This window comes from Rousettus aegyptiacus, unplaced genomic scaffold, assembly GCF_014176215.1.
Source record: "Rousettus aegyptiacus isolate mRouAeg1 unplaced genomic scaffold, mRouAeg1.p scaffold_m13_p_17, whole genome shotgun sequence".
Taxonomy (NCBI): domain Eukaryota; kingdom Metazoa; phylum Chordata; class Mammalia; order Chiroptera; family Pteropodidae; genus Rousettus; species Rousettus aegyptiacus.
Genome location: NW_023416292.1, coordinates 26,184,294 through 26,197,939, shown reverse-complemented (window position 1 = coordinate 26,197,939; position 13,646 = coordinate 26,184,294). Strand labels below are relative to the sequence as shown.

The 13,646-nt window shown below is 64.3% G+C and overlaps 1 protein-coding gene and 1 long non-coding RNA gene across 3 annotated transcripts; both read right to left on the bottom strand.

Moving 5' to 3' along the window:
* Positions 1-2,731: 2,731 nt before the first annotated feature.
* Positions 2,732-3,518, bottom strand: LOC118612968. The gene is made up of 2 exons (XR_004955314.1): positions 3,487-3,518; positions 2,732-2,822 (listed from the first exon to the last, which is right to left on the bottom strand). It is a non-coding gene; the product is annotated as an uncharacterized LOC118612968 (long non-coding RNA).
* A 6,229-nt stretch (positions 3,519-9,747) lies between these two features.
* S100A12 (S100 calcium binding protein A12) lies at positions 9,748-13,589 on the bottom strand. 2 transcript variants are annotated; one of them, XM_036235266.1, is made up of 4 exons: positions 13,500-13,589; positions 12,676-12,837; positions 12,097-12,250; positions 9,748-9,827 (listed from the first exon to the last, which is right to left on the bottom strand). In XM_036235266.1, exons 2-3 carry the CDS (start codon positions 12,811-12,813, stop codon positions 12,110-12,112), a joined length of 279 nt encoding a protein of 92 aa, XP_036091159.1. In that variant the 5' UTR covers positions 12,814-12,837; positions 13,500-13,589; the 3' UTR covers positions 9,748-9,827; positions 12,097-12,109. The 2 variants fall into 2 exon arrangements, with proteins under 2 accessions (XP_036091159.1, XP_036091158.1); XM_036235265.1 differs by lacking the exon at positions 9,748-9,827 and having other exon boundaries at positions 12,024-12,250.
* Positions 13,590-13,646: the final 57 nt, after the last annotated feature.

The window sequence follows — 13,646 nt, the reverse complement described above, 5'->3', positions numbered from 1 at the left end:
GCTTCGTGGGTCACGCAGGTGTGCGCCCGCTGCCCTGCACACCTGAAACCGACAGAGTACTACGGCATGCCACCTGGAATCGAGAATTTAAAAAGGAAGAGAGAAAAGAAGGGGGGCCGATGAGCATGAAAGGGGCGCTGTTCGCCTGTCGTGCTGGGGGGGTGAGGGGCGCCCCTGGGCGGGGGTCACGAAAGAGCAAGACTTGGACTTCTGTAGGTCCGCGCGTCGGGTAACGAGAGACGTCGGAGTCCCACAGCAAGCCCACTTTGCTCTCTTTCAAGTTTGGAGACTCTGTGTTGGCCGCGACACAATGGCGCATCTGTCTGAGGCGTTCTTGCCCCAGGGGACCTCGTCGCCCGCCCCTGGGTCCAGGTCCTTCCCCTGAACCCACCGTGCCGGAGAGTGGCGTGGCCCCCCTCCATCACAAACTGACACCCCTGGCTACAGGGCTCTGTCAGAGAACACGGCCCAGCGGGAGCCCGAGGGCATGAAGGCAGGGCACCCCGGCGGCCCCGAGCCGAAAGCTACTCTGGAGGGGAGGCGCGTGAGGGTGGGCTCCCTGGAGGAGGTGACGCTGGGTTGGGCCTTCGTGGACAAACGGGAGCGCGGGGGCTGAAGAACGGCCCAGGCCCCTCGGACACATGACAATGTCTGCGATGAAGGGAAGAGGGAGCCTCAGACAGAGGGCACTGGGTCACCATGGGGAAGCTGGAGAACGTTCCAGAATGACTGGAGACCAGGGCTCACGGCGGCAGACAGGAGGTTGGTGGGGAGATGCTGGGGGGGACGCGTCCCACCCTCGCTTTGGTCAGCTTGTCTCGTGGCACGTGCCACCATCGGGGCCGTGCGCTTTCACAAAGGGACTGGAGGGCACCTCGTTCGAACGCTGCCCAAAGGACGGACAGACTGACATTCAGACGAGGAGGCCAGCAGCCCAACCTCACAGAGCCGAGGAGCCGGGGGGCTACCCACGCACCTCCTGACCCGGGCCGGTGGCTCCCCTCCTTGCCCTGGCCGACGGATTTTGACCGAGTCCTTTGGGGGCCGTTGAAGTGTTCCTAAGTAGGACCGAGGTTCAGTCCGTGGTTGAGCGGCTGTCCTGAATCCCAGTCGCGGCTGGGGAATGCTTCACAAGCAGGAACCCACCGCGTTCGGTTCACGTCGGTCGGCCGCCGTTTTCTCCCGAGTCCAACATGACCACGAGTGTCCGAGGCAGCGGCAGATACGCGTGAGGGCACCGGGCAGGACGCCCGGCCCGCAGCCCGGTCTCGGCTGAGGCCTCTAGAGAAAGACCGGCCCTCGCTGCCCCATCAGCTGCCACACACGGGTCAGCTTTCACTATCCGGGTCACCCCCGCAACTGAGCTCGGTCTCTGCTCCCCCTGAAAGTCGCCTTCAGCTGCCGTGGCCGCAGCCCGGGAGCTGACTGACCGGCGACCACGATCGCCTGCTGCAGGATCAAGTGTCGTCCTGGTGGGGCTGACGTCTCCCGAGTGCCGAGCGCGTCACGTGTGCCATTGGATTGTCACCCTCACGTCCACGGTCACCTTCTCTGCCGGGAACGTGGTCCCCAGATACCGGCCAGAAGCTCTCCTTCCTCCCTCCCCCCTCCCCCCCTCCCTCCCTCCCTCCTCCCTTGCCCCCTCCCTCCCTCGTTTCCTTCCGGATCTCCGCTCGGTGCCATCCCCCGTCGTCCCGCCTAAATCAGCGACCCCCCCACCTTGCTTCTCGTCGCCTGTCCTCACCTACCAGAGTCTCACGAGATGCTTTTTTATCGTTCGTCTGTTCATTTTCTATCCCCTCCCCGCTAGCACGTGAGCCCCGAGGCGACCGAAGCCTCGTGTGTTTGTTTCTCGCCCTCCTAGACGCTCAGCGAGAACCCGGGAAGTGAATGCACGAAGAATGTGACCGTGTGATAAGCAGGTGGCCCCGGGGGTGCAGGGGACCTGTCGGCACAGCGGGGGTGAGCTGCGGCCCAGTCGGGGGCCCATGGCCGTGGAAAGAAGGAAAGCCCACGGACACCGTTAGAACTCGGCAAGGAGGCGTTTATTAGCTCTCGCGCCCCTCGGCTCCGCCCGGGGGCCTTGCTGGGGAAAAGCCTCTCGGAGCACCCTACTCCGTGGTCTTCAGCACCTGGGTCATCTTGACTACGGAGTGGAAAAAGTCGATCTGATCATCTCGATCATCATTCAGCTCCTTGAGTATCTTGTCAATGATGTGCTTTTCTTTGGTTTTCTAGGGGAGGGGGCAGCAGAGACAGCGAGCTCAGACTCTCCCCGCCCCCCTCCAGGCCCTCATCCCTCGGGGCTCAGCGGAGGAGGCCCAGGAGTATTGATCCAGTAGCCAGAACGGGGTTGGAGAATCAAGTGTGACAGAGCAGAAGACGGAGAGGAGCAGCCGTGGAGTCCCGCCCGCCTTGGCCTGGAGGCTCCCTCTAGCAGGCGGCCGGGCCCCCTCCCTGCCTGTCTCCACCCGCTGAGGCCTGAAACAGCTCCAGACCCAGGTGTCAGGAGGTGTCAGGGCGAGTTACTGAGAGAGGGGGGTGGGGCCCGCCTGGCCGCAGGGGGAGAACAGCCTTGGGTGCTGGACCTGGAGCCGAACCCCCCCTTGTCCCTCCATCGCCCCCCAGGCCCGGCCAGGGCCCCCGACCGCGCGGCCTACCTTGATCGAGTCGGCCATCTCTATTAAGATCAGCTGCCTCAGCTCCCCCTTGGACATGGTGTCTTTTTTACACTCCTTTTCCGCGTACTGGCGGAAGACCGCGATGACCTCACGTAGGGAGTTCTCCAGCTTGCTCATCTTCCCGGTCCGCGTTAACCTTCACTGTGGGGAAACGAGGGGGTCTGAGGCCCCCTCCCCGACCCCCGCATCCCGCGCTCCTCTCCTCCCGCCTCTAAGCCTGGAGGAGGGGGGCTCCCCCACGGTGGCTTCGTGACCCCTCTGCTCTGGGTCTGATCCACGGAGAACGGCTCAGTGGTGGATTGGGCGGGGGAAGAAGTCCCTCCCAGGTTCGAGGGGACCGGGCTCGAGGCCAGCGCCCCGCGTCCCCCACGCCGCCTGGAAACGCAGCTCAGAGCGCGTCGCTCACTCGGGCTCGCCTGGAAGGGGTCTCCGACTGCCCGGAAGGCCCTCCCTGGCCACAGGTCCCCTACGGACGCTCGCCAGCCCCCTGACCTCACCCTCCCCGAGTCCTGAGGCTGGGTCTACACAACCCAGTGAGACGTGGTCTCCCCCGGTCGAAAGTGCAGCCAGCCCTGCGTGCCCTAGGTGTGTGAGCGTCTAATCACTGCGTTGTACGCCTGAAGCTAATATAATATTGTATGTCCACTGTAATCGAAAATTGAAATTGAGATTTTTTCGATGCAGCCAGCCCAGAGGAGTCCCAGCAAGCCGAGGGTCGTGGCTTCCAGCAGCCTGCATCGGGGCCCCCCACAGCCAGCACCCTGGGTCCCCCCGCCACGGCCTCGGCTGGAGAAGGGACGCTTACCCACAAGGCACGGGCGCGGACTGCAGCAGAAGCCAGCACTGATGCCGGCTGCGGGCGCAGGAGGCTTTTATGAGGCGCTGCCGCCTTTACCTCTGACCCCGAGTGAAAAAAACAGATTCCGTAAGAAGAATCAATATTTGATTATCTGCTAAGGCCAGTGGAGAATGTGCTGGCTCGAATATCACTGCTGGGCTATGTCCATGGGAACACAGGCTGTCACCCCCAGGAACATAACATTCCAACAATAAGCTTTCTGCTTCTGTACCAACCCCCGCCCCCCGCCGGCACACCCAACCTGCGGTCGACAGGCAGAGAATAGAAGAAAATAGACCTTTGTGTTTAGACAGAATGACGAATGGGATTTTGGGCTTAAAACCCCTGTACCTCTACATTTCGAGGCTGCTTAATTTGGGGTCTGCGTACCCCTGCAGGACCCAGCTGGCTGAATTAAGAGTGTGTTTCCTATAACACACTGAGTTCCGGTGGTCCCCAGTTCAGAGGCCCCCAGTTCCCTCCCGGTCTAACTTGGGGACCTGAAAGCTGGGGACGCTCGCCGTCTGACAGCTCTGCTCCCCACCCTCGTGTCCCGGGAGGGGTCGCCCTCTCCGACTGCAGCTTGGTGGGGGAAGGAGAACCGGCTGGGAGTTGGGAGGCCTGGGTTCTGTCCATGGCCTGGGCAGGACACCTGCCTGGGGCTGAGCAGGGTGGGGCGGGGGAGGAGGAGCAGGGTCAGGTCAGGGTCAGGGCTGAGTGAAGAGGGCAGGGTGGGGGGGGGGCGTGCAGGGCGGGGTGAGAAGGGCAGGGGAGGCTCCCCCACCCCTCTGCCCGCCACGACTTATCAGGATGTGCCACAGATATGCTGGTGACTCTGCCCCGCACTTGACCGCGAACTCCCCGAGGACAAGTCCGTGGCACCCGCCTTACCCTCCCCTTAGTCCCAGCACCCCGCGTAATGCCTGGTACGGGGAGGGTTCCCAACACCGGCTGCGTGGGCGTCCTCAGACCCCGACATGCTCCGTGTCCCCCCCTCAGGGGGAGGAGTGGAGAAGGGGAGGCTTCTGGGTATGGGGGGAGGGGCGGAGGCGAAGCCCCTCCCGGCTCTGTTTAGCCCCACCAGCCTCCACCTGTTGCTCTCTGGAAGCTTCCACTTGAAGGAAGGGATGTGTCTTGAGGGAAAGTTTGAAAACTGTTGGTTTCAGCCACCCGCCCCGCCCCATGCTTGGAGCTTCTCCCAGAGTCTCTGCCCAGCGCTCGGCGGCCGCCCGCACCCCTCCGCCCCTGCGCCCCTGGGCCCCTCCAGGACAGGGGGCCTCGCCGTGCCGGGGATGCTCGAGAGCGTGTCGTGCCCGGAGCCACGGCCTCGCGCCTGCCGGGCCCTCCCCGCACCCCGGTCTTCTCCACATCCACACACCACGGAACAGCTCTCCCCACCCCTCCCCGCGGCTCCCACCCACATCTCAAAAACGTTTCTCTAAGCAGCATCTGGGCTTTCTCCGGCCTCAGTGCCGGTGGGTCTCTGGGTTGCCGCTTCCAGGACGACCTCCCAGACCACCCGCCTCCCTCTGCCAGGCCCGCAGAGCTGTCCCGGGCGTCTGTCAGTCCGGAATGGATTGTAAGCCCTTAGCGGCAAGTCTGACGACAGCCCGAAGGCGGGGACCATGGCCGGCTGGCCGTGCACCCCCAGGAGTTGGCGAGCGTGGTGGATAAGCACGCAGGCAGGGTGGCCCCGGACCCAAGGGAGCTGGCAGGGAGGGGGGCGGAGGCACAGCTCTGGGCACCGGGGGCGGACCCACGGCCTGGCCACCTGGCGGCGGGGGAGGGGGTCCCGCTCGGCAGCAGGACAGCGGGGGACAGAGCTCCTCAGACACCAAGGGCTCTGCCTTTGCCTTCGCCCTCTGCCAGCTCCGTCCGAGAGCAGATTGTTCTAGACTGGGGGGGGGGGGGTCCTGACAACAAGCCCTGGACACGGCCCAAGAGAGCTCGTCGGGGCGCGTCAGCCCCTTCCATCCCGAAACAAGCTGCCTCTTCCCTTCGGAACCAGAGTGTCAGGGTCAAGGTTGAGCTCCCCACCCCAAGCGAGAATGGGTGACTACCTCCGTGATTAATGCCTGCTTTGGGGAAATAAGAGCTTTGGGGTTTCCCCGTCACCACAGACTCTGAAGAACAGAGAGCCTGTCGCCAGAGGCTGCACCCCCCGCCCCAGTTCTCGGGGGTTCATTCTCCTCAGCTACGGAACCTGAACTTCTGGGTGGTGCTCAGGGAGGGGCAAAGCAGGAAGGTGGCAGCCTCAGCTACCAGACTCTGCCCAGATGCTTGACAACGCTCCGAATGTGCCCGGGGCCACTCTCCCCGACCCCCACCCCCGAGCTGGGGGGCTGCGTGTCAGCTCTGAACGACACCCCGAGGGGCCCACGACAAATGAGGCTTCGCCCTGTCGCCAAGACCCTCCCGGGCCTGCGGCCAGACGGGGCTGCCCCTCGGTGCCCCTCGCACAGGCCGGAGGCGTGGGGTTCCGTGGGACTCTGAGGCGGGAAGGCTGGCTGTCCCCCAGCTCTGTCCCTGGAGGGACGAGGCCCGGAGTGGCCTCAGGCCGGTGGCATGGGTGTCCCAGGAGGAGCATGCAGTGCTTGAGCGGGCAGGGGGCTCGTGTGCACCGGCCGGGAGCCGTGGGCACGAGGCGGGGGCGGGCAGGGCAGTGGGCAGACACCAGGCCTGGAGGGCACAGGGCACAAGCGGGCAGTGGTCTCTGGAGGGAACGATACGATCTAGAAACGTCCACCTGTGTGATGTGGGCTGTGTCAGGTGGGAACGAGCCCGCAGGCCCAGGAACAGGCTGCACCCTTAGTCCGGGCGAGAGCCAGGGGGACGTCCCCCGGCGCAGGCCTCAGAGAAGATGGGGCCAGCCAGGACCGGACGCCCCGGCCCCTCTCAGGTCCAGGGGACGATTTCGTGCCGTTTCCCAAGACCGCGCTGGGAGGAAAGGTGCCCGCTTTCGCCAGCGGTGAGGCAACTCGGCCGACGCGGCCACGAGCCGGCTCCGCGGGGAACAGGCCGCCCCGCGCCCGGCCCGCGCCCCGGCGGCTGCTGCAAACCCACAGTGTAGAAAGCCCTGTGTCATGGATTTTGACATTCCGATTACCAAAGTGACAACAGGGCTGAAACAGCCGGTTGTTCAAGTGCTGTTGCCTCTTAGGGCTCAGGCCCGAGACACCCCCACTTCCCCAAGGCTCCGGCCAGCCCCCCGCCCGCCCAACTGCCCTGCACCCCGCCTTCCTCCTCCTGGTCCTTCTCCTCTCTCTCTCTCTCTCTCTCTCTCTCTCTCTCTCTCTCTGTCTCGCCCTCGCTGGCTGCTCTGCCCTCCTGGTGTCGGTGGTGACGATGACCAGGTGCGACTCCTCCAGAAGGTGCTCAGCCCCTGAGACACCTGTCATTGGTGGGGGCAGAAAGTCACCAGGGAAACGAGGTGAAGGGCTGAGGGCATGGAGCCTGGACGAGAGGAGCAGGGGGTCGTGACAGCTGCCTTCGAAGATCGTCAAGGTCTGGGGGCAGGCGTCCGCTCCACGGCAAGGCCTCCCAAAGCGGCTCGCTGCCACCTGGTCCCACCCTGCCTGCCCCCCACCACCCACCCCCTGCAACCACCCATGAGCATTTCAGTCAGAAAACTGAAACTCGATTTGTAACTCAGCCGAAAGCCAAGTTGGCGGCCCTTCTCTCACTCTGTGGACGGTCCCGGAGCAGGGGAGCCCTGCGGGGCGCTGCCCGGGGCGCGGGCCACCCAAATACGCAGGCCCTGCCCTCGGGGAGCTGACATCCCACGAGAAACCCGCCGAGAAAACTATAAGAGGTCAGTCCCAGTGGCGATGAGTTTCACGGGGAACATAGAAGAGGAAGACGTGGCAGGGGGACCCCCAGGTGAAGTGGGGCGCAGGGCGGGGCCGCCCTGGGGAGACGAGCTCTGAACGGCAAGCGCCGGGAAACACCCGAGGGTCTCATTCAGGGTGACTGCGATGACAGGGTCACACCCACGTGCTGGCCGCGGGCAGAGGAGGGACGAGGGACCGGGGTCGAAGGTCGAGGGCCCGAGCTTGGGGACGCGTTAGGACCCCATTGGGAGAGTCAATCGGGCCTGATCTTTGATTCCTCGGGGAGCCCCGGACCCCCAAGTAGACGTTTCTGATATTACGTCGCGGGCGGAAGAGAAGCGAAGGTGAGCGAAGCGGCCGCGCGGACGTGGGGCGCAGCGCGGGGGGCGGGGCCGCCGGTCCAGCAGGGGCCGTGGGCGGCGCCAGGCGGCACCGGACGAACTGGGGGCCTCGCTTCGTGGGTCACGCAGGTGTGCGCCCGCTGCCCTGCACACCTGAAACCGACAGAGTACTTACTACGGCATGCCACCTGGAATCGAGAATTTAAAAAGGAAGAAGGAAAAGAAGGGGGGGCCGATGAGCATGAAAGGGGCGCTGTTCGCCTGTCGTGCTGGGGGGGTGAGGGGCGCCCCGGGGCGGGGGTCACGAAAGGGCAAGACTTGGACTTCCACGGGTCCGCGCGACCGGTAAGGAGAGACACTTTGCTTTCTTTCAAGTTTGGAGACTCTGCGTTGGCCGCGACACAATGGCGCATCTGTCTGAGGCGTTCTTGCCCCAGGGGACCTCGTCGCCGGCCCCTGGGTCCGGGTCCTTCCCCTGAACCCGCCGTGCCGGAGAGTGGCGTGGCCCCCCTCCATCACACACTGACACCCCTGACCACAGGGCTCTGTCAGACGACAGGGCCCAGGGGAACCCGAGGGCACAACAGGCAGGGAACCCCGGCGGCCCCGAGCTGAAAGCTACTCTGGAGGGGAGGCGCGTGAGGGTGGGCTCCCTGGAGGAGGTGACGCAGGGTTGGGCCTTCGTGGACAAACGGGAGCGCGGGGGCTGAAGAACGGCCCAGGCCCCTCGGACACGTGACAATGTCTGCGATGAAGGGAAGAAGGTGCCTCAGACAGAGGGCACTGGGTCACCATGGGGAAGCTGGAGAACGTTCCGGAATGGCTGGAGACCAGGGCTCACGGCGGCGGACAGGAGGTTGGTGGGGAGATGCTGGGGGGACGCGTCCCGCCCTGGCTTTGGTCAGCTCGTCTCGTGGCACGTGCCACCATCGGGGCCGTGCGCTTTCACAAAGGGACTGGAGGGCACCTCGTTCGAACGCTGCCCAACGGACGGACAGACTGACATTCAGACAAGGAGGCCAGCAGCCCAACCTCACAGAGCCGAGGAGCCGGGGGGCTACCCACGCACCTCCTGACCCGGGCCGGTGGCTCCCCTCCTTGCCCTGGCCGACGGATTTTGACCGAGTCCTTTGGGGGCCGTTGAAGTGTTCCTAAGTAGGACCGAGGTTCAGTCCGTGGTTGAGCGGCTGTCCTGAATCCCAGTCGCGGCTGGGGAATGCTTCACAAGCAGGAACCCACCGCGTTCGGTTCACGTCGGTCGGCTGCCGTTTTCTACCGAGTCCAACATGACCACGAGTGTCCGAGGCAGCGGCAGATACGCGTGAGGGCACCGGGCAGGACGCCCGGCCCGCAGCCCGGTCTCGGCTGAGGCCTCTAGAGAAAGACCGGCCCTCGCTGCCCCATCAGCTGCCACACACGGGTCAGCTTTCACTATCCGGTCACCCCCGAAACTGAGCTCGGTCTCTGCTCCCCCTGAAAGTCGCCTTCGGCTGCCGTGGCCGCAGCCCGGGAGCTGACTGACCGGCGACCACGATCGCCTGCTGCAGGAACAAGTGTCGTCCTGGGGGGGCTGACGTCTCCCGAGTGCCGAGCGCGTCACGTGTGCCATTGGATTGTCACCCTCACGTCCACGGTCACCTTCTCTGCCGGGAACGTGGTCCCCAGATACCGGCCAGAGGCTCTCCTCCCTCCCTCCCTCCCTCATTTCCTTCCGGATCTCCGCTCAGTGCCATCCCCCGTCGTCCCACCTAAATCAGCGACCCCCCCACCTTGCTTCTCGTTGCCTGTCCTCACCTACCAGAGTCTCACGAGATGCTTTTTTATCGTTCGTCTGTTCATTTTCTATCCCCTCCCCCGCTATCGCGTGAGCCCCGAGGCGACCGAAGCCTCGTGTGTTTGTTTCTCGCCCAGCGAGAACCCGGGAAGTGAATGCAGGAAGAATAGTGACCGTGTGATAAGCAGGTGGCCCCGGGGGTGCAGGGGACCTGTCGGCACAGCGGGGGTGAGCTGCGGCCCAGTCGGGGGCCCATGGCCGTGGAAAGAAGAAAAGGCACGGACACCGTTAGAACTCGGCAAGGAGGCGTTTATTAGCTCTCGCGCCCCTCGGCTCCGCCCGGGGGCCTTGCTGGGGAAAAGCCTCTCGGAGCACCCTACTCCGTGGTCTTCAGCACCTGGGTCATCTTGACTACGGAGTGGAAAAAGTCGATCTGATCATCTCGATCATCATCCAGCTCCTTGAGTATCTTCTGAATGATGTGTTTTTCTTTGGTGTTCTAGGGGAGGGGGCAGCAGAGACAGCCAGCTCAGACTCTCCCCGCCCCCCTCCAGGCCCTCATCCCTCGGGGCTCAGCGGAGGAGGCTCAGGAGTATCGATCCAGTAGCCAGAACGGGGTTGGAGAATCAAGTGTGACAGAGCAGAAGACGGAGAGGAGCAGCCGTGGAGTCCTGCCCGCCTTGGCCTGGAGGCTCCCTCTAGCAGGCGGGGCCGGGGCCCCCTCCCCCGCCCCCGCCTGTCTCCACCCTCTGAGGCCTGAAACAGCTCCAGACCGAGGTGTCAGGAGGAGGTGTCAGTGGCGAGTTACTGAGAGAGGGGTGGGGCCCGCCTGGCCGCAGGGGGAGAACAGCCTTGGGTGCTGGACCTGGAGCCGAACCCCCCCTTGTCCCTCCATCGCCCCCCAGGCCCGGCCAGGGCCCCCGACCGCGCGGCCTACCTTGATCGAGTCGGCCATCTCTATTAAGATCAGCTGCCTCAGCTCCCCCTTGGACATGGTGTCTTTTTTACACTTCTTTTCCGCGTACTGGCGGAAGACCGCGATGACCTCACGTAGGGAGTTCTCCAGCTTGCTCATCTTCCCGGTCCGCGTTAACCTTCACTGTGGGGAAACGAGGGGGTCTGAGGCCCCCTCCCCGACCCCCGCATCCCGCGCTCCTCTCCTCCCGCCTCTAAGCCTGGAGGAGGGGGGTCCCCCACGGCGGCTTCGTGACCCCTCTGCTCTGGGTCTGATCCACGGAGAACGGCTCAGTGGTGGATTGGGCGGGGGAAGAAGTCCCTCCCAGGTTCGAGGGGACCGGGCTCGAGGCCAGCGCCCCGCGTCCCCCACGCCTCCTGGAAACGCAGCTCAGAGCGCGTCGCTCACTCGGGCTCGCCTGGAAGGGGTCTCCGACTGCCCGGAAGGCCCTCCCTGGCCACAGGTCCCCTACGGACGCTCGCCAGCCCCCTGACCTCACCCTCCCCGAGTCCTGAGGCTGGGTCTACACAACCCAGTGAGACATGGTCTCCCCGGGTCGAAAGTGCAGCCAGCCCTGCGTGCCCTAGGTGTGTGAGCAGTCTAATCACTACTGCGTTGTACGCCTGAAGCTAATATAATATTGTATGTCCACTGTAATCGAAAATTGAAATTGAGATTTTTTCGATGCAGCCAGCCCAGAGGAGTCCCAGCAAGCCGAGGGTCGTGGCTTCCAGCAGCCTGCATCGGGGCCCCCCACAGCCAGCACCCTGGGTCCCACCCGCCAAGGGCTTGGCTGGAGAAGGGACGCTTACCCGCAAGGCACAGGCGCGGACTGCAGCAGAAGCCAGCACTGGTGCCGGCTGCGGGCGCAGGAGGCTTTTATGAGGCGCTGCCGCCTTCACCTCTGACCCCAGTGAGGAAACCACTGATTCACTGTCTGAGGCAATCTCTGGACAGCGCTCTCTTCCTCAAAAGAAGTTCCGGTCCTGCGGCTGCCACCGCAGCAGCAGCGGGACCAAGGTTGCGCCCATCGGCCATGCCCCAGCTGCTCCCCGCCCACCCACGGCCCAGGCGGGGCCCAGCAGGTCCAGCTCTGGCCCCTGCGTCCTAACACAGGGCTGGAGGGACAGGGTCGCTGCCTGGAGAGGAAGGGCGGGGAGAGGCCCTTGCCGCGCGCCTGTCACAGCAGAGATGATTGTGGCAAAACCACCGGGTGAACGAACACGCGAGCCCGGGACAGGTGTGGAACTAGGGAAGTCCGAACGCCGTGTGGGACTCGGTTAACAATCATGCACCGGGAGCGGTTCCCACGTGACCAGCGCCCCTCGCCAGCGCGAGGTGCGCACAATAAGGGACCCGCGTCCGGGGGTGCAGGAGCCGTCTGTGTTCCCATCTCCGTTTTTCTCTGACTTGAAAACCATTCTCCAAAACAAAAAAATGTTTTTTTGTTTTTTGTTTTTTAAGGTGCGGCAACCCTTGGTGGGCCTCACGGATGGCAAGCACCTTGGACCTGTCAGCACAGCGGGGGTGAGCTGCGGCCCAGTCGGGTGCCCATGGCCGTGGAAAGAACAGGAGCGCGCGGACACAGGACACCGGACACCGTTAGAACTCGGCAAGGATGCGTTTATTAGCTCTCGCGCCCCTCGGCTCCGCCCGGGGGCCTTGCTGGGGAAAAGCCCCTCGGAGCGCCCTACTCTTTATGGATGTTAACGTGGGCGGTCTTCAGCACCTGGGCCACCAGGGACGCGAACTCGTTAAAGTTGACCTGTCCATCTCGATCAGCATCCAGGTCCTGGAATATCTTGTCAATGGTGGGTTGATCTTTGGTGTTCTAGGGGAGGGGGCAGCAGAGACAGTGAGCTCAGACTCTCCCTGCCCCTCTCCAGGCCCTCATCCCTTGGGGCTCAGCGGAGGAGGCCCAGGAGTATTGATCCAGTAGCCAGAACGGGGTTGGAGAATCAAGTGTGACAGAGCAGAAGACGGAGAGGAGCAGCCGTGGAGTCCCGCCCGCCTTGGCCGGGAGGCTCCCTCTAGCAGGCGGCCGGGCCCCCTCCCTGCCTGTCTCCACCCGCTGAGGCCTGAAACAGCTCCAGACCCAGGTGTCAGGAGGTGTCAGGGCGAGTTACTGAGAGAGGGGGGTGGGGCCCGCCTGGCCGCAGGGGGAGAACAGCCTTGGGTGCTGGACCTGGAGCCGAACCCCCCCTTGTCCCTCCATCGCTCCCCAGGCCTGGCCAGGGCCCCTGCCGCATGGCCTACCTTGAGGGAGTTGGCGAGCTCCTTCGTGATCAGCTGCTTCAGCTCCCCCTTGGAGAGGGTGTCGAAGTTCCCCACCCGGACCGAGTACTGGTGGAAGATGTTGATGATGCCCTCCAAGTGCTCCTCCAGCTTGGTCATCTTCCCGGTCTGCGTTAACCTTCACTGTGGGGAAACGAGGGGGTCTGAGGCCCCCTCCCCGACCCCCGCATCCCGCGCTCCTCTCCTTCTGCCTCTAGCCTGGAGGAGGGGGGTCCCCCACGGCGGCTTCGTGACCCCTCTGCTCTGGGTCTGATCCACGGAGAACGGCTCAGTGGTGGATTGGGCGGGGGAAGAAGTCCCTCCCAGGTTCGAGGGGACCGGGCTCGAGGCCAGCGCCCCGCGTCCCCCACGCCTCCTGGAAACGCAGCTCAGAGCGCGTCGCTCACTCGGGCTCGCCTGGAAGGGGTCTCCGACTGCCCGGAAGGCCCTCCCTGGCCACAGGTCCCCTACGGACGCTCGCCAGCCCCCTGACCTCACCCTCCCCGAGTCCTGAGGCTGGGTCTACGCAACCCAGCGAGACCGGGTCTCCCCGGGTCGAAAGTGCAGCCAGCCCTGCGTGCCCTAGGTGTGTGAGCGTCTAATCACTGCGTTGTACGCCTGAAGCTAATATAATATTGTATGTCCACTGTAATCGAAAATTGAAATTGAGATTTTTTCGATGCAGCCAGCCCAGAGGAGTCCCAGCAAGCCGAGGGTCGTGGCTTCCAGCAGCGTGCATCGGGGCTCCCCACAGCCAGCACCCTGGGTCCCCCCGCCACGGCCTCGGCTGGAGAAGGGACGCTTACCCGCAAGGCACAGGCGCGGACTGCAGCAGAAGCCAGCACTGATGCCGGCTGCGGGCGCAGGAGGCTTTTATGAGGCGCTGCCGCCTTCACCTCTGACCCCAGTGAGGAAACCACTGATTCACTGTCTGAGGCAATCTCTGGACAGCG

What these genes read in the sequence shown, in the direction of transcription:
- S100A12 (XM_036235266.1), bottom strand. Translation starts at nt 12,813, where the DNA reads ATGACCAAGCTGGAGGAGCACTTGGAGGGCATCATCAACATCTTCCAC. An exon ending in AGCTCGCCAACTCCCTCAAG is followed by an intron (nt 12,251 to 12,675) that starts GTAGGCCATGCG and finishes CCCCTCCCCTAG; the next exon opens with AACACCAAAGATCAACCCAC.